Raw genomic sequence first — 26,958 nt, 5'->3', positions numbered from 1 at the left:
TCCCAGCATTTCTCACTACAATATCGGCCAAAATGTATATAACAACCTGACCTTGATTGGCCCATGACCTCTCACTTTGCCTACCCATTCTTCTTCGTCAATGTCAACTTCACTGAAGTTAATCTTCATTTTGTTCTGTATCACCTCCACCACTTTGTATACTATGTCCACTTTATTTTCCTTTGCACCCTCCTGGACACCATGTATAAATATACATTTCCTCGTACATTCCTGACTACTAATTGCATCCTCTTTCTTCAATTTAACCACCTCCTCTTCCAGATTTTTTATCTTCTTCCTCAATAGCACAATTTCTTCCTCAATACTTCCCACCTTGGATATTGTCTCACCCATTTTTTCTTCAATCCACATCCTCATGTCATCAACTCTTTTGATTGATCCTGTATCATTTCCTTGATTTGGTCCATTTGACACGCTTCTTTAACCACCTCCTTAATGGCTTTGATGTCATCCCAACTGATATTTCCACTTGTATCTGGGCAGTGATTCAATTCCATGCCCCCAGTAACTAGTAACACTGTCACCACAGCTGCCACCAACACCACCTCACTCACACTTCCCAAATCACCCGTGCACTCCATTCTCCTTGTTGTTTTTCTCTTCAAACACCTTTGCCATCTTCCAATTGGGGCTCGATATTTTTCCACTGCAATCATGTCTTGACACTCGCCACTCAGCACGTTCACTTTCGCTGCTTGCTTAGGCTAGACTGTGCTTTAAGGCGTGTCTCAGCTCCTCTTCTTCACTTGATTGAAGATACGTTAAATGGATACCTCCCAGGTCTACGCCAACTTCCACATCATTGTGAGTCCAGAGATTTCCATCGTACCAGGCGACCCTCGGACGTCTGTCTTTTCCCAGAAAGACTTTATGAGCTGCATAGTCTAGGATCACCTTGTATTCTACCAAAAAGTCATAACCTAATATATTGTCAGGTATTACATTCTGAATCACTGCAACGTTAACTACAATAGGTAGGTCCATGCATTTAGCGGTTAGGTCGGTCTATCATTGGATGAAATAGGTTACCCCGTCCACTGCTCCCACTACCCTTTCGAGATGGTGAGACTTCATAGGCGGTAGTAATCTGGCAACAGTCCCATTTACGAATGAGTGGCTTGCTTGGTTGTCGAGTATGGCTGAAAAATCCTCATTCCCTATCCTCGAGATGATAGCTGGGCGAGGTTGGCCTGTTCTGCTCACAATCTGACCAATCCCTTTCCTACTTGTCCAGGGTTGCTTGTCTGTCGGATCCTGAGGCGCATTCCTGTTCCCGGTCCCATCCCCTCAATCCAGAATGGGCCAGACCTAGTTTTCCAATGCCAAAGTTAGGCATTTGTTCTTCAGGTGTCTCGTTCTTCCACACTGGTAGCATTTCCTAACCGAGCTGGTCACTTCCATGACTTTACTCTTGTGTTGTTCTTCCAGCTGGGCAGTGATTCTATGCAGATCATCAAAGGATGCCGGTTGCGATACGCTCACTTGGGTTCTAATCTTGTCGTAGAGTAGCTCTGCGATATCTGGTAGGATCTTGTTCTCATTTCCTTCAGAATGCAGCCGCTTGAAGAGCTGGTACTTCTGGAGGACTAATGTGCTAGCTCTCATGCTGGTGGGTTGTGCATCAGTTAGTAGCTTCCTTTTCACAGAGCTCTTCACCCCTTCGGATTTAAACCTAGCAAGGAATTCCCTCTTGAAGTCAGTCCAGTTTAAGTCCAAGCTTTTCAAGTTATTCCACTAAGTAACGGTTTGCCCCGATGTGATGAGTCGAACGAAGATGTCCTCGGGTATATTAGTCCTTCCTAGTGGACTGACTGATCCCTCGATGAAGCTAGTCGGGTTCTCTTCCAGTCTCCCGTGGAATTCTGGAAGGCTCTCTTTAATCACCTTCCGGTCTAGGTGTCTTGTATTGCCGGTTAGATTTTAGGGGTTTGAAGATATGGTGATAGGTCCTGCTCGAATTTATCTTCTACCATGTGAAGGATGGTCTCTCTCATATTCTGAACATCTCCCTTGATGTTTGAAATCCGGTTTTCTAACGTTCCTCCAATGGTAGAAATATGGCTCCCAAAATTCCCCTCAACGGCAGAGATACAGCTTACAAGTGACTAATTAAGAGATACAGCTTTCAAAATTTCCCTCGACGGCAGAAATTCTCCCCTCAACCCAGTGTTTGATGTCTGAAACCTGGATTTCCACCTCCTCTCTGAGGTTCGAGATGTTCCCTTCCAGCTGGCTTACCATACTATCAATATGATCAACCTGCCCTAGTTTTGACCTGATGTCCGATATCTGCTTCGTTAATTGGTTGGTGACATTGCTAATTTGTCATAGGTACGACATCGTAACTGGTGTAAAACCTTCAAATATTATGTTTAATATATTTTATTAAATGTTAAATTATCTTATATTAAATGTAAATTATGACTAATACATGGTTCCCCTGTAAATATGTATTATAAATTTGTATAACCTCAAATACATATCGTGTATAAGTTCAACCTCAAAAACTATATAGTCGAAAGCGGTAGAAAATTCTATAATGTTCGTATATTAGACTTATTGTACTATACTTTGGTATATATGAAGGGTTCTGGAAACTTACTGTAAGGTTTATTATCCAGATACATGTAGAGACGTTAGGAATGTTGTAGAGATTTTTGGTAAACAGTAAACGAAAGTTTGAGTACCCATTTGACTAGCTGGTCGATCGATGTTTCGAGTGTGTTCCATTAGAGTGTTGTAAAAAATCTTCCAGAAATCGATAATTCTAGATGGTTGATCGAATAGTGTATATGGAGCTGTCAGTCAGTGAGACAGTCAAGTAAAGTCAGGACTGAGCCAAGTGTTGGACTCAGAGTCAGGGTTGGACTCGAAGGCAAATGATGGACTGCGAGTAGAGGATTCGATCTCGGGATCCCGACCGCTTTTCAATCCCGTAGTTTTCGGGATTAAGTTTTCTGGATCTCAGGATTTTCGGGATTGACATCATTTTTAAAAATTTGCAAAATAGACTGCGTGAAGCGAAACTCACAGTGCGTTATTTATGCGTCTTTTTGGTGTGTTATTGACTGTTCTCGTTTAGCGCATGACTGTTTTTCATCCCCTATCTGCATGTAAGTCAGACCACAGTGCATGAATTAGTACATTTCCTCTCCCGTGTGAGTAAGATGAGTGTTCTTGATGCATAAGTGAAGGGTTTCTCCTCTATGTGCAACTTTTTGCTGGATACGCTGGTAGTGCTACAGTCAAGTTGCTTCACTGTTCAAGAGACCGGCATGTAACTCTAGCGTGCTACGTACCTTACTGAGCTTTGTTTTACTAGCTAATTTTAGTAGCGTTTGCGCCAGCAGAATGACAGGTTGTTTGTGAAAACCTGCGCTTCTTATTACGTGAGTTGTTTATTGTTTTTTAGTTAACTTGTAATTAGTAGGTACTTGAATTTATAGATATCAATAACAAAAGAATATAATTCCTGCAGTTCTGAGAAGTTATGTTTATATTGCACTAATGTACTTTTTTTCTCTTTAAAGGTATTTATGACCGACTATAGTGATTATGTCTCTATCTAAAGAAGGTTTTTACGTCAAACATAAAAAGACGGAGATTCAACGTCGGTGTGGAGCCATTTTTTTTGGTCGCTAAAGAGAGCAAAACAGCGCAGTGTAAATAGTGCCCGGCTATATTAAAAACCTTACAACGGTCTACCAAAGAACTACACACTCATTTTTCAACCAAACATGGCAAAAAAAGTTATTACTGCAAGGCCGTCCTCATCAACTAGCCAAAGTGGCGAAGAACCACCGGCATTGGAGAGAAAACATAGTTCACTTGAGGACATTTTTGTTAAAACTGTTACTTTAGACGATGTTTTAGCATGAATAGTGGACTTAGATGGCTTTCCTTTTAGTGTCTTTGAAAGATTTGAGAGCGTTATTATTATCAAAACGATATTCAGATTTACCGAAAGCTGCTTCAACAGTTCGTAACCGTGTTGTCAATTACAGCTACAGAATTGAAAAGCATATAAAAGCTGAATTAACTGTTTAAAAAACTGAAGGCCAGCGCTTTTGTTTGAGCTTTGATGAAAGGACACGACTTCTAACAAAAGGTACATGAACGTAAATATTCATTCCAAGAAAAGTTTTGGAATTTAGGCCTTATTCGTATTGGTGCATCTTTGAAGGCGGTATTGATGTTTTAAAAGAGCGCCTTTCTCAATTCTATATTTCACTGGACAGCAAAATCATGGCAATCGTAACCGATGGTCCAAATGTCATGCTCAAAGTCGGAAAACTTGTCAATGCAGAGCACCAAGTTTGTTTTGCTCATGGCATTCACTTAGCCGTTTGCAATTTACTTTATAAAGAAAGTATACCCTGTATACCGGCTTCAGAAAATGAGTCCACTGAGCACCACGATGTAGACTCAGATGATAAGTCTCTGGTAAGACCCCAACTAGAGTATGTTTCTAGTGTATGGGACCCTCACCAGCATTACCTGATTCAAGAACTGGAAAAAATCCAAAGAAAAGCAGCTCGATATGTTCGGGGTGATTTCCGAAAAAAGAGTAGCGTTACAAAAATGTTGCAAAGTTTGGGTTGGGAAGAATTGAGAGAAAGAAGAGGAGCTGCTCGACTAAGTGGTATGTATAATACCAATATAATGGTCCGTTATTGGACATTATAATTAAGTGGTATGTTCCGAGCTGTCAGTGGAAAGATGGCGTGGAATGACATTAGTAGACGAATAAGTTTGAGTGGCGTTTATAAAAGTAGGAAAGATCACAATATGAAGATAAAGTTGGAATTCAAGAGGACAAACTGGGGCAAATATTCATTTATCAGAAGGGGAGTTAGGGATTGGAATAACTTACCAAGGGAGACGTTCAATAAATTTCCTATTTCTTTGAAATCATTTACGAAAAGGCTAGGAAAACAACAGATAGGGAATCTGCCACCTGGGCAACTGCCCTAAATGCAGATCAGTATTGATTGATTCATAGTGACAGTGTGGTGGTGGCATTCGATGACGAAATGAAGCATACATTTACAAGTCCGAGCAAAGTGCTGATAAAAAACCAGATTGTTTCTTTAATTGAGAGCTTAAATGGTAAAAAAAAAATGACAAAGTGGAAGAACAAAATATGCAAGTCGAGCCTACAAATACAGAAAAGAGTGATTTGACGCTCAAAGAAAAGCTTCAGCTGGAAATAGAAAACAGCATGAAATTTTGTCTCCTGAAGCATTAAATGAAAATGAATTTTCCAGAATTGTTAAGAAGGAAATTAACTTATACGAGTCTTCAAATTCTACTCGGAGCTATAACCTAGAGCAGGCTTATAAGTATTTACTAACGTTTCCTCCAACTTCCATCGAACCAGAACGCGCTTTCGCAGCAGCTGCATATATGTGTAACAAATTGAGAAGCAGGCTTGGTGATGAGACACTGGACGCGTTGTTATTTCTCAGATCATATTTTCGCAATTCAAATTAGAATGTTCCTATTAAATTAGTTTTCTTTCTATTTAGGAGAAATGTGAAATGTGATTAATAAATGTTATTTTTAAATACTTTCTGCTAAGAAACCTTTTACCTATTTATTATGTTGTTACATGAAAGTCGTCTATTTAATCTATATTCAGAGAGATTGTTGTTAATTTCCAAAGTTTATTTGCATAGTTTATTACATAAGTGTTTTTTTTTTAAATTTATGTAAGTTTAAAGATATCTCACCGATTCTTGGGAAAGAATAATTTTAACATAGAGACTGAATGATTTTAAAACTGATTAGTCTGACTCTATGTCTGATTAGTTAGAGGGATTAGATTAGCTAGGTGTATACCATAAATATTATACCCTATAGGGCATAAACAATACTGCATAAGTCAATCTTACCTTCTTACCTGTCATTTGATGAATGTGCCAGCCCAACTGCAGTCGGCAGGAAAAGGTTGTTTACAGGGTTCTTGTGAACGAGAGTAGGGAGATAAAAAAAAAAAAAAATTGTTCTATACATATACTTACGAAATGAGGAACACAAACGCATTTACCAACATTTTGAGCCAAAGTTGTGTATTCTTAAACCAATATTTACTTTTCTTTTATTTTACAATTGATTGCACTAATAGTGCTAAAATGGATGCCCCAAAGGCTCACATTATAAATCCAAAGATAAATATCGAAAAATATAAAATAGCTGGTTGATGTCGTGCAGGAGACGATAAGTGAACCAAAGAAACAAATGTGTCCTTACACGGAACAGCTTCACTGTACCTACAAATAGAGTATATGATGCCAGGGTGAGAAATTGTCCTGCAGAAATAAAGCCACAAAAAAAGGTCCCCACTCATATTTGGGAAAATGCACACAACAAAATAGTAAGTTTGAACCTACAACTACAGGCATATCCTTTCTAATCTCGCATGAAATATATTTTATGGATATGAACCAAGGTCCATTAAAACAAACGTTATATTTACAAAATGTACTGATTAAGCTAGTTTCCTTAGTGCCCAGTTACTACCTAACACACACAATTAACAAACAAAATAAAGAAAGTAAGAGAGAAAGAAAGAATGAATGAATGAAACCGCCGTCGCATGCCTGTCTCGCCTGCGAGAAAGAATTCCTCACACCACCGTCCTTTTAAAAATGGCGGCGAGGCTCCCTGCTGTGCGGGCAGGGGAAACGACCTCCAAGACTCGGCCGTGAAACACACCCTCACAACAACAAAAAAATAAAAACATAGCCTAGTTTCCAAGCATGCAGAGCTCTTTGCCCCTGCTCCTACCCTCTTCTACACATGACGAAAAATAGCCATATAAATGAGTGAGGAATCATCTACTTTCTTCTAACTGTCCAACACCCGTGGCAGACCGCCCTGGGTCTCAATTATAACATATGAAGTATAACATTCCGTTATTCACATCAACCTCGCCGTCGACCCATGCGACGAGTTCCAGCTACCCTCAAGTCTAGGGTTCAATCCCTTACTTGGCAGAGTATGAGGAGTCGCAAATATACGTGATATAGCCTACGGTGTAGTTTCATTACAATCAAACTCAATACAAACACGAAGTAAACAATTAAATCCAGGCCGCATGCGTGCTCTACATTATGCAGACAGATTCCCTTCCCAACATAATGGTACTCTATCATTAATAACCCATAATTACAAGCAGATATCGTCAGATGCCGGGCACTGAGAAACATTGATCTAAGCTCGTAATTAAGCTTCCCTACGACTATGGGTACAGCAACACTATCATTTAAACTACCTTAATCTTTGCTTTCTATAAAAATAAAATAAAAATGTATATGCCTTACCCTAAAATATATAAAGAAAATACCTCAATAAATGGCCTAATGGGCCGTAATCATATTCCGTACTATATTTACAAATTAATCACCGTATTTCTGCATAACAACCCCCCCCCCCCCGACCCTACATAGATATATTAATTATAGTTCACTTATCTATCATCTTGGAGACCTCTTCCTCACCGTCCGGGTTGACTGTGAATGCTTAAGCAGTCATGGCGGCAGCGTTGTCCCAGATTGATCCCTTAGGTCCAGTCTTCCAGTGTTCCATGTTCATGACGTCTTCTTCCGCCTGGGTGGCCCGTTGGTCGTCTTCTTGGGGTCGTGAACGGCAGTTCGTAACACCAGTCTCCTGCACACCTCACCGCTCTTCACTAAAATGAAAGACTCAGTTTATTCACAGTACACCACCTCCCGATCTATTTATTCCCTTTGACATGGGAATCAGTCCTGGATATCTGGAATCTCGAAACTGACTTTACTACTCCTGCTCCACTAATCTAGTCTTCTACATCTGACCAGAATAATACCAACTATCCTAGCTTATTGTTATTGGCGTTCCTTCGCCCGTCGCCAGTCCTCTCTCATCGCCTCATAATGAAAGTCTACACAGGTAACACTCTTTGCGTCAAATACTAAAACACTCGCGGTCTCACTGCACACGTCTACATATTGTCATTTACTTAAATTGCTACCGGGAATTTTACAAATCTCGAAGCTACTGAATCAAACAGTATCGCCACAACACTTATTAGTCACAATCTTTGTCTTAGACAAAGGTTTCTGGCGCGAATATCAGCAGAGACGCGACGCGCACGGACAGCGATCTTATCATGGACTGAATACCTCCTTCCACCTTTCTCTGCTCTTATAGAATCCAGGAACCCATGCGACGCGCTGGGAAGTCCCGGGAAACAACTTGAGATTGGCATGTGGCCTCGAAATATTTTCTCACGGTAGTTGGCCTCCCACGTAGTTATTTATTCGATTATATATTAATAGACTTTGATGTACCTCTGGCTTCGTAAAATTCTGGCACTGATTTCCCTTCTTTTACTTTCCTGGGAAACCTTCAAATATAGGAATTACGACTCAATTTCCGTAATGTGGTGAGCCTGTCTGTTCCCGCTGAAAATCTCTGTTAAGATGGCAGGTCTCTCCCCCAAACAAAATCCCATCTCTCTTTCTTTCTTCCTTACATATTCTTTCTTCGTCACACATGACCACGCCTTGCCTCGGGAATCCCCTTCAGTTCCCGCGCTTGGTATAGCATCACGCCTTTGCGGTTAGCGTCCTGCTGCGCATTATTTTATCAGCGTTAAATATCCATTCTTATAACTAACAGAATGGTACAATATGTTGATTTTGTCTAAATTTCGATTTGTTGATTAAACAGCTGGTTTCTGTAAGATTTCCTTATTTTTTTATTTGTGACCTTCAATCCCGAGATAATTCCGGGATTAGAAATAAGGGCCGAGATAGAATTCCCTAACTGCGAGTGACTGGTGGGCTCCGAGGTGGAGTCGGTGAGTTCAAGAGAGTGTATGTTATAGTGCGCGAGTCAGTGTTGTTGATATCTGTACTTGTCAGAATCGACTTCAGGGTACTCCGCTATTAAGAGTTGCAGTGTCACTTGCTATTATGTATAATTGTGTGTTCTGACTTACCGTGTAAATAAAGTAATTTATCAAGGAAGTGAACGTGTTCTCGTGTGATATTTATTTACGTAAAATAAAATCGCATTGCAGAACGATAAAAATGGCGACCGTGACAGGACAGGACACTTCAAGACTCAGCAATGAAGATTGAACAAATGACCGTGGTGATGTTATGGAAAGCGCTGGCATCCCGAGGTTTGCTGACGGCTGGAAGCAAAGCGGACCTACAGGAAAGGCTGTGCCAGGAGTTGATAGACAATGAGGAGGACCCAGGCAGTTTCGACTTCGAAGTCACCTCGGAGGAAGAAACCAACGACTGGGTAAGCATTATGTTTGCACAACTAACTGTGTTGATCGAGGCTCAATCCGAAAAACTTGAGTGTAAAATTGAGGCCCCGTCTCAAGAAATAAAGGGCCAAATCAATTCTTTCGTCAAAGATCTGAAAGAAGACATTTCAAAAATTAATGATAAAATCAGCAGCTTAGAATTATACATAGATAAAGTAGTAAGTGATATGTACACCTTGGAAAACAAAGTCGAGGAGAAGATTGGAGAAATTGAGTGGGAATCCAACGATCTTAAAACTGAAGTAGGCCAGAAATTTACGAAGTTTGAATCCAAGGTTAATAGAAAAATGTTATCCCTGGGGAAAAACATTTCTATAGGCAGTAGTCAACGTGGCAGAAGTATGGACCTCCCCCTTCGGATACCGGTTGATCCCAGAGTTATCAAAGACAGCCTGCTGGAATTTCATGGGAGGCTCAAGGAGTGTCCTAAAACATTTCTAAAGACATCGGAGTCTCTACTGAGTAGGACAAATATACCTACGGAAATATACATACAAATTGTCAGCCAGCAACTAAAAGCGTCAGCAGGGGCTTGGTGGCAGAACATTAAGGGGCTCATCCTCGATTGGGAGGAATTCAAGAAAGAAATCGTCCAGAGATTTGACTCGGAGGCTGTCCAATTTTCAGTACAAAAAAAGTTCCTAACTGAAGCACAACCCAGTGGAATGAAAGCAGGAGCTTTTGTAATTCAAAAACTCCAGCTCTTTAAGAGAGTCCGCAAGGGGGACACGAGCGTCCGTTGTATAACTGAGCTGCTATATGATAAGGTTTGATCACTTGTTAAGGTGGCACAACCAAAAACATTTGAAGAGCTCCATCACATCGTAGCAAAATTAGACGAAGAAACAAGTTACCTTGCCTCAAAAACGAAAACCTCAACAGCGGAAGAACCCCTGAAATGCTACCGATGTGGACGGACCGGGCATCTAAAAGACCGCAGCCCGGAAAAGTAGATCAGGACTGTTCAAGTCGTGGCAAGGATGGTTCCTGAAGAATGAAGAAACCCCAGAGACATTACACCTGGCTATTAACTTGACGATTAATGACAGGCCTTCCATCGCTATCCTGGATACTCAAGCGTCACACTCGTTTGTGAACATGAATGTAGCGATGGTGGAGTCCATAGTTCAAGGCCCAGCGGAAAAAGCGAGTGCGCTGTGTGAAAGTACGACAGCTCTGGAGACACGGGTGAAGCCTGCAAGCAGTGACGGCGGCTCCGGTGTCGTGAAGATGGCATCTCCACGGGACGACGGGATCATTGTAGCGATGGTGGAGTCTGTATTTCAAGGCCCAGTGGAAAACCGAGTGCCCTGTGTGAAAGCTTGACAGCTCCGGAGACACGGTGAAGCCTGCAAGCAGTGATGGCGGCTCCGGTGTCATGAAAATGGCAATTCCACGGGACTCCATCACCGTTTGGTCTGGATCGTCGTATGATTCTACGTGGGTGAGCCGTTCGTTGAAGTGATGCTGTTGTATGGAGAGATCCTTAACCAATTGTCGTATTTCCTGAAGTCGTTGAAGGACTGTGAGATCAGACGAGCCTGTTGCCATGTGGAGTTGTAGAGCTGGGTCGGCGGATTCTTGTTGGCGATCTGCTGAGGTATCACGACTCTTCGATATTCCCCGGCCCGTTCTGGCCTGTGGAGTTGTAGAGCTGGGTCGGCGGATTCTTGTTGGCGATCTGCTGAGGTATCACGACTCTTCGATATTCCCCGGCCCGTTCTGGTCTTACCGGGAGTCTGTTTGGTCTCAGGGAATGGATGGCTGTCTAGACATGCCCTGCTCCGATGATGACCTGGCTAGCGTCCGGGAGAAGTGGTCCGGAATCCTAGCCCGGGACTTGTTGCTGCCGTTGATTGCTGTTTCCTCCCTCGGCTCACGACTGTAGCGACGACAACCAACAAACAAGGGTGCCACCCGACCAGGACACTAGTCCCGGCACAAAACCATATGCCGGTAGGAACATTGAATTAAGCACCCCGGAAAAAGAGGAGACTCAACAGGGCCAAGTCCACGACGTGCAAGCCTCTCCCGTGTATCACACTGGTGGACTCTGAAGACGCGTGGAACCTGACAGAACACAAAGGTACGAGCGAGGGGAAAGTCAGTGGAGTGTCGACTGCCACACGAGGACCTGCGGATCATTGCTACCAAGAACAGGGTCACCGGCAGCCAGACCCAGCAGATACCCCATGGAAAGGTGATGGCCACCGATCGAACTATCTGGCTGCGAAATGTGTACTGCAACATCACCAACGAGAAGACAGTGTGATTGAGATAGTCTAACAAGGGAACATCGACAATGGTCAAGTCGCCGATCGCAAAGAAACTTGGAAAAAACATTGAGGTACACGTAAAAACGATGTCGGCATCAATTTTGGGTGCCAACATTCATTAGGGCATTAACTACAGGGCCTAAAAGTTGCGACATTTCAAATTGCGCGCGACCAGCGATGAATACCTGCTGGCCAATGCTAAGCCTGCACACTGCGTGCTTGGAGACACGCCTCTGCACCTCCTCCCCTCCATGCTCCAATTGGTTCGCCACCGCACGTTTACCTTTTCCCCGCGCTAGCCGGCTGCTTAGCTGTTCAACGGGACCGGCTCTATACTTTGCTTCTTTTCGTACTATAATTATTGAAATCCTTTAAATAATGTTCCGTTTCACACATAATGATAATAAATAACCTACACGAATATACCCGTATTTTATTCAAATGTCACATTATCATTCCTGCTAATTCCGGTGAGTTGTCACATTCGTGGGTACAACTCTGAGTTAAGTAGGCCTACCACCAGGCGTGGTCAAACGTGGGATGGGGAACTGCGTCCTACGTACGCTTAAATTATTATTTACTTCTAAAACGCCTTAAAGCTGTCAGTAGTGTCCTTTAGATTTTACATACATATGGAATTAATTAAATTAAATCGCCCACCACTAAATAAATCTCCCGCCTTTAAACAACGTTAAATACCTTTGTATGTAAAGAAATTACGTGCCCGGGTAGAGGATCTCATTGAATGTAATGAGATTCGGTACCTCGGGATATCAAAACCTGGTTATAGGTCCAGATCTTTATTTTATGTCCTCTTCCCCTCACCCATTTTGTGTACGCTACCAGTTGTGTCATAACGAAACGACATCGCGGACTACAACAACAACAATTATAAACTCCGAGTTTGAAACTACTGGTATTTTCCGTATTGCGTACTCTGGTATAAGGAATAGGCCTTTAGGTAGAATGTTTTTATTTGTGCTTGTACTGAACGATTTATTTATGTTTTGCAGTGACAGGCACAACACATTTCAATTGCAGCAATGGTTGTCGAATATAAATACATTTAATGCATAGGCAACTTTGATATGAGTATGACATAGAATGTAGTAAAGTTTGACGTAATAAGAAAAGCCTTGAAAAATAAAAAAGATGTGCATTTATATATGCAGTAGATATACAGTAATCACAGGCAGGCCTGTAGTCTTCCTGTACCGGTACTTTTGCGTTATAGCTGATGAAGGTCTATGTATTCAACAAGTACCGATATTAAAGTATCACACTACAGTCTTCTGGGTATAATGGCAGTTATATATGCAAAAAGTTAAATGGCTATTGTACGAACTGGTACAACAACAAACAATTACAGGGCAACACAATAAATTACTCCGTATAGGCCTACATTACATCGGGCAAACTCCCCACCAGTAACTGATAGTAAACAAAAACAATCTTTGGTCTATTCGAAACATTAAAAAATAGTGAAAAGAAAACTGAAACAAAACACAATTAACAACAGGCTCCATTTTTTTGCTAATTGCTTTACGTCGCACCGACACAGATAGGTTTTATGGTGGCGATGGGATAGGAATGGCCTAGGAGTCGGAAGGAAGCAGCCGTGGCCTTAATTAAGGTACAACCCCAGCATTTGCCTGGTGTGAAAATGGGAAACCACGCAAAACCATCTTCAAGGCTGCCGACAGTGGGATTCGAACCCACAATCTCCCGGATGCAATCTCACAGTCGTGCGCCTCTAACCGCACGGCCAACTCACCAGGTGCAAACGTTTTCATGAACATTTCAGAAAACGTAAACTGACTAATACAATGTGGAAATTACAAAGGAGAGATATGAGGAAGGCTGAAAGATTACCCAAAGTTTAGCACCGGTTCTCTTCGACAGCTAAGAAAACGGGCTGGCAAGAGGGATGGGAAACGTGCGGTGGCGAACCAATTGGAGCGTGGAGGGGAGGAGGTGCAGAGGCGTGTCTCCAAGCATGCAGTGTGCAGGCTTAGCATTGGCCAGCAGGTATTCATCGCTGATCGCGCGGAATTTGAAATGTCGCAAATTTTAGGCCCCGTAGTTAATGCCCTAATGAATGTTGGCACCCAAAATTGATGCCGACATCGTTTTTACGTGTACCTCAATGTGTTTTCCAAGTTTCATCCCGATCGACGATTTAACCATTGCCGATGTTTCCTTGTAAGTGTCATTAAATAGTGAGGACTAAGAGAGATGGAAATAGATGTAAAGACACCTAGATATAATTTAAGACCTAGATTAAGGAATGTACAGGGTAGATATTGAAGGTTTTAGGGGGGATAATTGTTGTAGGTACGACATCGTAACTGGTGTAAAACCTTCAATTATTATGTTTAATGTATTTTAATTACATTTTATTAAATGTTAAATTATCTTTTATTAAATGTAAATTATGACTAATACATGGTTCCCCTGTAAATATGTATTATAAATTTGTATAACCTCAAAATCTATATAGTTGAAAGCGGTAGAAAATTCTATGATGTTCGTATATTAGACTTATTGTACTATAATTTGGTATATATGAAGGGTTCTGGAAGCTTACTGTAAGGTTTATCATCCAGATACATGTAGAGACATTAGGAATGTTGTAGAGATTTCCATGTGTATTGGTAAACAGTAAACGAAAGTTCGAGTACCCATTTGACTAGCTGGTCAATCGATGTTTCGAGTGTGTTCCATTAGTGTGTTGTAAGAACTCTTCCAGAAATCGATAATTCTAGATGGTTGATCGAATAGTATATACTGTATATCGAGCTGTCAATCAGTGAAGTCGAGTCAGGACTCGGTCAGTGTTGGACTAGCAGTCAGTTTGGACTCGAAGGCAAGTGGTGCTGGGCTCCGAGGTGGAGTCGGTGAGTTCAAAAGGGAGCATGTTATAGTGCGCGAGACAGTGTTGTTGATATCTGTACTTGTCAGAATCAACATCAGGGTACTTCGCTATTAAGAGTTGCAGTGTCACTTGCTAGTATGTATAAATGTGTGTTGTGACTTACCGTGTAAATAAAGTAATTTATACAAGGAATTGAACGTGTTCTTGTGTGATATTTATTTACATAAAATAAAATTGCATCACAGAATGATAAATTTGGGAATTGATCGGCAAAGTTTTACATCTACGGTTAAAATTTTGTGATTCTAGGTACTGTTCTACTTTGTAAACCTGTGTGTACACCTGAGATATTTGTCCGGTTAAAATTGTATTAGCCTTGGAATTAACTTGTTATAACGTATCTTGATATACAGAACATATTTTTAATTTCGGCACTGGTTGTTTTGTCGCATACTGTATATGTATTTGAAACTAATTCACAATATGAATGCTTTAGAGATTGTTGTTCAGATAAAAAGTTTCCATTGTGATTATTCTGTCTGCAGGCCATGTCGATCCTGGAGAATCTGACATTGAGACAGCATGGAGAGAGACTGAAGAAGAGGCTGGCTTGAAGAAAGAACATCTGCATCTAATAGACGGATTTTCTAGTACTTTAAAGGTAATTAATATGCAGGGTAATGAAAGACTACCTGATGAAATTTGAGTGACAGGAGATGGGACCAGTTTAGGTATGCTTTGGCGATGATTGATTATGACTAGGGTATAGATAGTTATGCATGTATATTTATTAACTCTTAGATGTTATATTTGTAGTTGTAGGTGTTTCATGCATAACGCTGCATAAAAACATTAGTTTTAAAGTACATATATTTAAATATTTTACTCATAAGTATATATTGCAGACCTGCCAACTATTATGGATTTTCCATAATTATGGAAAATCAATAACTTTTATTACTTTCCTGCTGAAAATTGACATATGTTTAATCCTAAATGAAGTGTCGGGTGATATCGTGACATCGCAAAGTGCATATGCACATTCCCATCGTGCCTCGCTCTGGTCATCTGATTGGTCATTGTTCTTGCCTCTCGAGGCTTCACATTATGGCACCATATTAATTTAATCAGTGATCACACATGGTTCTTGTCCTGGCTTTCTTATTCCTAAATTATTATGGTAAATATATAGAAGAATGTCCATGTATAATGGCTATGAAAATTAGTGTAAACCACGTGTTCTGTAGCGTGTTTTAATTTTTCTGTGGACGACTGGGTTAGAGATGTTTTTAAAAGGGACAGTGAATATATGAAAAATGAGAAAAATAAGGCTAATATACCAATAAAAAACTAGTGGCCTGTGCAGCAATTACAGCAAACAAAGACAAAAAATGAAACTGATGATACAGGAAGTGTGAGAAAAATAACGGAAAATATACTGAACTCCCAAAGACCATTTGTTTGCCTTTAAACTTACACTTCTGTTGTGATTATACATATGGAATTTTTGAACCTTGGCAATTTATAGAATTTTCATAACAAATTCTGTTTGCAAGAATTGAATCTATCATATAAAGCTGGCCATATAATTCTCTGCAATTTTCAGTAGACGGTAAATCTGAAATGTACCTATGAATCATCCCGTGATTCTTAAAAGAGTAAGGACCTAATCCTGGAATGTGGTTACGGTTAGCAGAGAAGGTTGCAAAAGACATTGTACTATTATACTGCCTTACATGGTTCATGAAATCATTATCATGTAGCATCATACGTTTAAGTACGTCGTTTATTTGAGGTTGTGGAAAATAAACCAAACCATTGTGGCAACATGAATTACAATGTCCATTTACCATTTTTGCAGTGAAATGCTATGCTTGGCAGTGCATACAGATTTCATTTAATAACCCTTTGCTCAATAATACAAAGTAAGTTTCATATTAAAGAACTTTTTTCAATATTAGAATATCCTGAGATGGATTTCTGTCTGTTTCTCACTTATTAGAACCAACATAGAGCAACAGCTAACATTCTGGGGATAACTTGATTTCACAGAGCTATCTCTTGGGCTAACAGAAAGATCTGCATAGACAATTTTCACAGAGCCCTCTATCGGGCTAGCATAGAAAGATCAGTGGAGACAACTTTCATAGAACCATCTACCGGCAAATACAGTTGACTTCAATGACCTAAGCTTGTTTTAAACATAGGAATTTCATTTTGTCCGTATTGAACTGAGAAAGGATGTTAGGAAAAACTTAAAACGGTTCACCTTTTCAATACAAAAATGTTATATTTATTTATAACATGTATTTGCACTTGGAACTAGTTTCGATGCTATGTTTGTGTCATCATCAGCCAAAATGTGGGAAATAGGCAAGATGTAGGCATTTATATTACACAAGGCGTTACATTAAACAATACACATCTTATAAGGAGATAAAAACAGGGACGAATATAGAAACAAATGAATCGTTGAGAAAACAAAAGTTATACATATTAAAAATAACCTTAACCACATATCTTGCAGTGCGAAAGTGTTCTTCTTGAATGATTCCTGAATGTAAAAAAAAAAAACAAAAAAAAAAACAAAAAAAAAAAAAAAAAAAAAAAAACCACACGCGCACACATTTCTGGAGAGCCAGCAGGCAGGACAAAGTAAAGTGAAACCTTAAGAGTTCTTCTGAGAAGAGTTCCTCATTTTTTCTATGTTCCGACTAACTAATGAAGTCTCCCTTGAGTTCCTGATAAACATACACAACAGGAAATTCTCCTTCACTCTCAACAATAGCTCTAAAGACCAACGGTAAAATTTTTATTTTAAATATTGTGCAGAGACGTGAAAGCATGATTTTGAACATGATATAACTCCTTCATATAACCCAGTTTTTTAATACAAGGTGTTGCATTAAATAATACACATCTTACGAGGAGATAAAAACAGGGACGAATGTAGAAACACATGCATCGTTGAGAAGGCAAGTTATACATATTAAAAATAAGCTTAACCACATAACTTGCAGTGCAAAAATATTTGCCTTGAATGATTCCTGAATACAAAATGCGCGCGCACACACTTCTAAAGAGCCAGCAGGCAGGAAAAAGTAAGGTGAAACCTTAAGAGTTCTTCTGAGAAGAGATCATCATTCTTTCTATGATCTGACTAACTAATGAAGTCTCCCTTGAGTTCCTGATAAACATACACAACAGGAAATTAAACAATACACATCTTACAAGGAGATGAAAACAGGGAAAGTTATACATATTAAAAATAACCTTAACCACACATCTTGTAGTGCGAAAATATTCATCTTGAATGATTCATGAATACAAAACACACGCGCATACATTTCTGAAGAGCCAGCAGGCAGGAAAAAGTAATGTGAAACCTTAAGAGTTCTTCTGAGAAGAGTTCATCATTCTTTCTATGTTCCGACTAATTAATGAAGTCTCCCTTGAGTTCCTGATAAACATACACAACAGGAAATTCTCCTTAACTCTCAACAATAGCTATAAAAGACCAACGGTAAATTGTATTTTAAATACTGTGCAGAGATGTGGAAGCATGATCTTGAACATGATATAACTTCTTCATTTAACCACCTTTGAAAGTTTCTCTCTATATTACATAGCTTCATTAACACACCATTCAGTAGATGCACAAAATAATCTTGTAATCTTCACAGGTCCGGTATTCAGCTCGACAAGAATATAAAATAGGTATTAAGGAATCTTTGTTGAGAGTGTGGAGGTTGACTGTGCCAGTATTTGTGGTCTATTGTTGCAGCGTTACGTGTAGGGTGGGGGCAGGTTTCTATGATGTTTATTGCGGGACATGAGGCGGTAAAGCTATGGCGCGAGATGAAGAGGAACAGAGCGTGTTGGATAGTTTAGGTCTGGGCAGCGGCCGTTGTTGGATTAGGAGGGGAGAGGGGAGGAGCGGTAGGGGAGGAGGAGTGGAAGGGGGGGAAGTATGGAGTGTCATCATCATCATCATCATCATCCTAAACCATCTCCAGTTTCCCGGGTGTGGTATATGAGCCTCCTCCATCTCATCCTGTCCTTGTACCATTCTTCCTCCACCAACTTGTCCCAATCATGACCTCTCAGCATTACATCGCTCTTAACTAAATCTATCCATTTCCTTCGTGGCCTTCCCACGGGTCGTCTTCCTTCTACCTTTCTGTCAAATTCCTTCCTTGCAGTTCTGTTTACTGGCATCCTCTTCATGTGACCAAACCACTTCAGTCTTGATATCTGAATCTTATTTAGGAGAGAATTGTCTATTCCTACTTCTTCTCTAATTTTCTCATTCCTAATCTTGTCTTTCCTGATTTTCTGGATCATAGTGCGTAGGAATTTCATTTCAGCTGCCTGAAGTTTGGAATTATCTCTATTGGTCAGTGTTGTGGTTTCGAGACTGTATGTAAGAATTGGTGTATAATAGGACTTGTACAATGTCATTTTTGTTTTCATGGGTATTTGCTCATCCCACAGCAGGTGTCTTACCTGGTGGTAAAATTGTGCTGCCTTATTGATTCGATTGTTCACCTCATGTTTTGCTAGGTTGTCATTTGATATAACGCTACCCAAGTATTTGAAAACTGGAACGTTGTCCAGTTGAGCTTCATTTAACATGACTATTGGTTCTGCTCCTTCCCCATACACTTTCATCACCACCGTCTTGGTCTTGCTGATGTTTAAACCTTATTTCTTAAACTCCTCATTCCAGCTTTGTATTCTCTCTCCCAATTCCTCTTCTGAGTCACTCCAGATCGCAACATCATCTGCAAATGTGAAGGCTTTGATATCTCCATGTTCTTTCCTTTTAATAGATTTCATTACTACATCCATTACAATAATAAATAGAAGTGGTGACAATGAGCTGCCCTGTTGCACTCCTCTCTTTGTTTCAAACCAGTCCAACAAACCACATCCTACTTGAATACAGCTTCTGTTCCCACTATACAACATTTTCACTTTGTCTATGAGGCTGTCTCGCACTTGAAGTTCTTTCATGCATTGCCAAATTCTTTCCCTTGGTACACTATCGTATGCTTTCTTAATGTCCAAAAATATTAGGAATAAAGGCTTGTTCTTCTCCCAGTATTTTTCCATTAGCATCCTAATTGCAAATATAAGGTCTGTAGTTGACCTTCCTGGTCTGAAACCATACTGCTCTTCTTCCAAAATTGGTTCAACAATATCTCTGATTCTGGTCTCTATTATTTTTTCCAATATTTTCAGGACATGAGACAGTAGTGTGATACCACGGTAATTAGTACATTTTCGTCGGCTTCCTTTCTTGAACAGAGGTACAATGATGCCCATCTTCCAGTCCTCAGGAACAGTATTTTCCTCCCATATCTTGTTGAGCAGTCTATAGAGCCATTGGATTCCTGGAACTCCCGCTGCTTTCAGCATATCTGCACTTAGTTCATCTACGCCCACTGCCTTTCCTTTCTTCATGCTCTTGAGCGCATTTTCAACCTCAAGCCATGTAATTGGTGGTTCAGTTGTGGTTCCTCGACTTGGCTCTCCTCTATCCGTTGTTATGTTGTCTGTATCTCCATTCAGCAGCTTTTCGAAATAGATCTTGAGTTCTTGTTTAATTTCTCCCTCTTCTTGTGCCAGAGTTCCATCATCACGTTCTATTGCTTTTATGGAGTGTGATGTGGTGAAAGTGTGTGGCGTGACAAAGTATTATGCATAATCTGAAAGACAGATCTGTTTTTCGGGATATTCATGTTTTTGAAAAATTCAATGAGAAAGTCGAATAGGATCTTTGGTTTCTCTGAGATATCATTTAAGTTTAGGCGAAAAACTGATCTGTCTTTCAGATTATGCATAATACTTTGTCACGCCACACACTTTCGCCACATCACACTCCATACTTCCCCCCCTTCCACTCCTCCACCCTACCGCTCCTCCCCTCTCCCCTCCTAATCCAACAACGGCCGCTGCCCAGACCTAAACTATCCAACACGCTCTGTTCCTCTTCATCTCGCGCCATAGCTTTACCGCCTCATGTCCCACAATAAACATCATAGAAACCTGCCCCCACCCTACACGTAACGCTGCAACAATAGACCACAAATACTGGCACAGTCAACCTCCACACTCTCAACAAAGATTCCTTAATACCTATTTTATATTCTTGTTGAGCTGAATACCGGACCTGTGAAGATTACAAGATTATTTTGTGCATCTACAGAATGGTGTGTTAATGAAGCTATGTAATATAGAGAGAAACTTTCAAAGGTGGTTAAATGAAGAAGTTATATCATGTTCAAGATCATGCTTCCACATCTCTGCACAGTATTTAAAATACAATTTACCGTTGGTCTTTTATAGCTATTGTTGAGAGTTAAGGAGAATTTCCTGTTGTGTATGTTTATCAGGAACTCAAGGGAGACTTCATTAATTAGTCGGAACATAGAAAGAATGATGAACTCTTCTCAGAAGAACTCTTAAGGTTTCACCTTACTTTTTCCTACCTGCTGGCTCTTTAGAAATATGTGCGCGTGCGTCTTGTATTCAGGAATCATTCAAGGCAAATATTTTCGCACTGCAAGTTGTGTGGTTAAACTTATTTTTAATATGTATAATTTTGGCTTTCTCAACGATGCATTTGTTTCTACATTCGTCCCTGCTTTTATCTCCTCGTAAGATGTGCATTGTTTAATGTAACACCTTGTGTAAAAAATTGGGTTAAATGAAGGAGTTATATTATATTCAAGATCATGCTTTCACGTCTCTGTACAATATTTAAAAATGAAATTTACCGTGGTCTTTATAGCTATTGTTGGAAGTGAAGGAGGATTTCCTGTTGTGCATGTTTATCAAGAACTCAAGGGAGACTTCATTAGTTAGTCGGAACATAAAAAATGATGAACTCTTCTCAGAAGAACTCTTAAGGTTTCACCTTACTTTTTCCTGCCTGCTGGCTCTTTAGAAGTGTGTGCGCGCGCGTTTTGTATTCAGGAATCATTCAAGGCAAATATTTTCGCACTGCAAGTTATGTGGTTAAGCTTATTTTTAATATGTATAACTTGCCTTCTCAACGATGCATGTGTTTCTACATTCGTCCCTGTTTTTATCTCCTCGTAAGATGTGTATTATTTAATGCAACACCTTGTATTAAAAAACTGGGTTATATGAAGGAGTTATATCATGTTCAAAATCATGCTTTCACGTCTCTGCATAATATTTAAAATAAAAATTTTACCGTTGGTCTTTAGAGCTATTGTTGAGAGTGAAGGAGAATTTCCTGTTGTGTATGTTTATCAGGAACTCAAGAGAGACTTCATTAGTTAGTCGGAACATAGAAAAAATGAGGAACTCTTCTCAGAAGAACTCTTAAGGTTTCACTTTACTTTGTCCTGCCTGCTGGCTCTCCAGAAATGTGTGCGCGTGTGTTTTTTTTTTTTTTTACATTCAGGAATCATTCAAGAAGAACACTTTTGCACTGCAAGATATGTGGTTAAGGTTATTTTTAATATGTATAACTTTTGTTTTCTCAACGATTCATTTGTTTCTATATTCGTCCCTGTTTTTATCTCCTTATAAGATGTGTATTGTTTAATGTAACGCCTTGTGTAATATAAATGCCTACATCTTGCCTATTTCCCACATTTTGGCTGATGATGACACAAACACAGCGTCGAAACTAGTTCCAAGTGCAAATACATGTTATAAATAAATATAACATTTTTGTATTGAAAAGGTGGACCGTTTTAAGTTTTTCCTAACGACCTAAGCTTGTATTATTTAAATAAATGACTTCTTCTTCCTGATACGTTTCTGCTTATACCGGTCGTTCACAAATGACTATTCTATGCAAAATAAAGGACTTAATGAAATATGTAATACTTTCTAGTAATCCTAAGATGGAGACCTTTCTGTTGTTGTATAATACATAGGTTTTATATAGATTTCATTGTCAGTAGTGGGGAAAATATAGTTGCAAATGCAGAGCTTTTTTTTTTTTTTGCTAGTTGTTTTACGTCACACCGACACAGATAGGTCTTACGGCGACGATGGGACAGGAAAGGGCTAGGAGTGGGAAGGAAGCGGCCGTGGCCTTAATTAAAGTACAGCCCCAGCATTTGCCTGGTGTGAAAATGGGAAACCACGGAAAACCATTTTCAGGTCTGCCGACAGTGGGGTTCGAACCTACTATCTCCCGAATACTGGATAATACTAGATACTGGCCGCACTTAAGCGACTGCAGCTATCGAGCTCGGTGGAAATGCAGAGCTGCTATTTATGTCATTCCTTGTAGAACATAATGTTCTAATTGCTGTTTCTGACCATGCAGGGAATTTGTTTGAATCAATGTTTCTGGATTCAAAAACTGTGCAGAAGTATGGCTGTGGCAGAACAAAAAATTTCTGCACTAGTGAATCTTATGACTAGTAACATAAAACAATACATAATCTGATATTTTCAGAGCATGCCATTTTCCTTAGCTACTGATTCTAGTAATGATGCCAATAATGTCAAGCTTTATACTTCAGTTGTTTTTGTTTGTTTATGATGATTTCAACGATACTCCTTCAGTCAACCAATTTTTGTTCAACCCAGGACTTATTTCTAGTCAAATCAGCATTAATTTAATCACAGCAAGAGTGGAGAAATAAATATTTTAAGCAAAATTGAGTTTTTATTGTATACTGCTAATTTTTTCTCTTATTAGCTTTATTCTTACGTACTACTTTTTTATATGTATGTTTATTTCTTGTACATCAAGGTGAAGATGACCTTAAGGGGGCTGATAAGTTACCCTAAATATATGAATTTTTTTCATTTTTGGTTTTTGATTTCGAATGAAAGAATACACATTTCTTTACCTAAATTTGAAGTTTTATAGCGAAATTTCCATTTTTGACTGAGATATTTCTATTTAAATTCATGCATGTACTGAACTACAGTATCAGCTGTGTTGGCATGGAATTGTATGTTCCACCAATTTTCACCGTTTTGGGAATATTGGTTTGGAACAAAAATGGTCAAGGCATCAAGACCATTTAATAATTATCCTTTGAACTGGAAATAATAGTTTGGGCTTGTCTTGCTTTGTTATTCTGTGCCTGTAGCCTAACCACAAGGTTTTGTTTTGAATCGTGTTAAGTTTATAAGTCTCGGACAAAAGAAAAAGAAGATGGGTGGCATAAAATTAGAAGATGGTAAGGGTGTTGCTGGTGCGGCTCCTCTCACTGATGCTATCATCAACAAGTTGCAGTGTTATTATGGCAATGCCATAAGGGAAAATAAAGTCAACTTGGAAGACATGAGGAAGGTTATATGGGCTATATGGTATCATGAAGTCTACTGACATTGACCCTCTACATTATTGTTGTCCAAAAAGTTCAGGATCATGGTGTGGGTGGCATCAAGCTCAGCCAAATCGAACTGAGGAATATAAGCACCCTCACCCAATTCCAATGGCTGTAATGAAGGCAATTAAGCCATTATTCCACAACCTTGCAGCTTCTGACCTCCTAAGGAGATGTCTGAAAGGTCGGACACAAAATGCTAATGAGTCCTTTAACAACAAAGTATGGACAGTTTGCCCTAAAATCTCAATTTCAGGGAGGATAGTTGTGAAAATTGTAGCTGCTGAAGCTGTGTCTTCTTTTAATGATGGTAATAAAAGCAAACTTAAAGTGCTAGAATGTTTAGGCATCAAAGTTGGGAAATATTCAACATCTGCTCTGTCTGAACGTGATGTACTTCTGGTCAAATTTGCTGAAAGATGGCTTCGAGAGTTTTCAAAGGAGGAACAAAGAACAAGAAGAAGGCTGAGGATGGAAGGACATGGCAAGAACATGGGGATTGAGGGTAATAAATATGCAACAGGTGCCTTCTAATGTTATGTGCAAGTGGAAATGTTTAGAGCCATTTTCCCAAAAGTTTAATTTTTTCACACAAAAAATGCAATAACTCAAGAACTAAGGTCCAAAATGCATGAAATTTGGAATTACCTTTCTTGGAACAAAGTTATAGAAGATGAACCTCAGTTATTGAATTCCTTTGAAAAATATGCTCAGTGCATCTACAACATCATGTGAAATTCTTAACCTTTTTAAATATTCAAATTAAATACCGATAAAAGGGTAAATTATTCTTCCACTAAGTTCATAGAGGTCTATCCTTGGTAATTTAGTGTTGTCTTTAAGGAAAAAATAGTTTATGCCGATCACATTGATAGTTTTTAAGAAATGTTTTTTGTAACATTCAAGAAATGCTTTTTAAATATTTTAATCTGCATATGTTATTACACTTGTGTATACTGAATTTAAAAACTTTATACATCTAATGAAAGCCCAGCATTTGTACTATAAGTGTACAAAGTTTAATTCAAATCCCTATTATGGTTCCATAGATTTTGTGAAAGAAAAATATATAGCCATACTTGGACTGTGTGAGACCAAAAAGAGGGGTACAGGAGAAGTTCCTCTGAAAGAAGGATACAGGCTGTATTACAGCGGAGGACCTGAGGCAAAAAGTGGAGTGGCCATCATACTTACAAAAGAAATCCAAAAATATGTGGAATATACAAAATGGGTCAGCGATAGGATGATGGTGATGAGACTCCAGTTTGAAAATGGCATGAAAGATCTATTTCAGTTGTATGTCCCACAAACGGGTTACATAGATGAACATCTAGAGGACTTCTTAGAGGAAGTGGACAGACAAATAGAAGATAAGGAAGTGCTATTGATGGGAGATCTAAATGCACAAGTTGGAATGGAAAGACAAGGAAAGGAAGATGTTGTAGGGCATTTTGGATATGGAAATGTAAATCCAGAAGGCAAGTTGTTGGATTTTTGCAGGAGGAACCAAATGATTATTGGAAACACTCGGTTTAGGAAGAACGGTCAGAAGATTACAAGGTATGGTTGGGGAGGCAGATGAAAAAAGACAATGATTGATTATATAATCATGGAGAAAGAACACCAGAAGAACCTCTTAGATGTTACAGCCATGCCTGAAGAAGACTTCGGTAGAGATCATAGAGTTGTGATAGGAAAATTGAAAGTGGGAAAGATTGAAAAAGCCCCATTAAGAAGAGAGAAAAGAATTAATCAGTCAGTCAATCAATCACTCAATCACTACTGATCTGCATTTAGGGCAGTCGCCCAGGGGGCACATTCCCTATCTGTTGCTTTCCTAGCCTTTGATTTCAAAGAAATTGGAAATATATTGAACATCTCCCTTGGTAAGTTATTCCAATCCCTAACTCTCCTTCCTATAAACGAATATTTGCCCCGATTTGTCCTCTTGAATTCCAACTTTATCTTCATATTGTGATCTTTCCTACTTTTAAAGACACCATCCAAACTTATTCGTCTACTGATGTCCTCCCACGCCATCTCTCCACTGACAGCTCGGAACATACCACTTACTAAATTATACACTATTGAGATTCTTCCACCGTTTTGATACTTTATTTTGCCTTTTGGCAAATTTTTTATTTATATGTCAACAGTACATGTTTCGTTCCTTATTTAGGAACATCCTCAGCTGTTATAGTGGCTTAGGTGAATGGTTAAGATTTTAAATACATAGATTTACAAATACATTGATTCTCTTAAAAACTAAATACGAATTAAGATAGATGATATTAAAAACAATGTGGGTTTAGTGTGTTACTAGTATGAGAGCAAATGATTACATGGTTGATTGACTTAAAACTATGTCTATTCATTAGAATAGTTGTTCAAAAAATTTTTCACTTTGTTACATAAAAAGTCTGTATGCAATTAACATTTTTTTATAAAAAATGTTTAACTTCATAACATTGTTCGAATTGTTGAAAGTTTTTCTTCCTTTCCTTCCAAGTTGTTGTATGTTGTGTGCTTGCTTATAGTGCTTTTGATTGAGTCTAATGTGGAAACTTTGGAGTTGATTGCTGATCTATTAATGTGAAGGGAGCCTCGTTTCAAATTTCTGAAATGAAATAAAATACGGTAGTGGGAATTTGTTCGAAAGCATGTGTCGTTGCGTAATAATAGAATGTATAAAAAAGTTCCTTTACCTTGCTATAGCTGAATTCCGATTCTACTGTGACCCTGGAGCGACGTTTGATGCTGCTTTGCGTCTGGTGAAGTAATGGTGTGTGTATTCCGTTGTATGCTCCTCCCTACGGGGAGGTGGGGCTGCGGAGAGGGGAGGGGGCGTGTCGGTTACAGTCACGGCATCAACTTTGGGAGGGCTGGGTAGAGGGGATGTACAAAATGGCGGAGGCTCTGTCTTGTTTATCCTTCTACTATTTGTATTGTGTTTTTTGCCTAATGCTTCAAGACTTGATAATGTCCCTTCAAATAAAGGGTTTCTATTATCAATAGTTTCATTGAGGTTATTGTCTTGATGATTACTTTTTTGTTCTAAATAAATATATAGATTTTCTAAAGTATTAAGGAGAGCTCCTTTGTTTATTTTATGTAATATAGTTAAGT

General features: G+C 39.3%; 1 protein-coding gene across 1 annotated transcript in view; it reads left to right on the top strand.

Moving 5' to 3' along the window:
* Window positions 1-26,958, top strand: part of Datp (purine phosphoribosyltransferase family protein Apf) — a 136,880-nt gene that overhangs the window by 45,122 nt on the left and 64,800 nt on the right. Inside the window, exon 2 of the mRNA XM_067145684.2 lies at window positions 15,043-15,158. Coding sequence (XP_067001785.1) covers window positions 15,043-15,158 — 116 coding nt within the window. The remainder of the gene's footprint in view (window positions 1-15,042; window positions 15,159-26,958) is intronic.

This window comes from Anabrus simplex, chromosome 4, assembly GCF_040414725.1.
Source record: "Anabrus simplex isolate iqAnaSimp1 chromosome 4, ASM4041472v1, whole genome shotgun sequence".
Lineage (NCBI taxonomy): Eukaryota > Metazoa > Arthropoda > Insecta > Orthoptera > Tettigoniidae > Anabrus > Anabrus simplex.
This window is presented reverse-complemented; position numbering and strand designations above follow the sequence as displayed.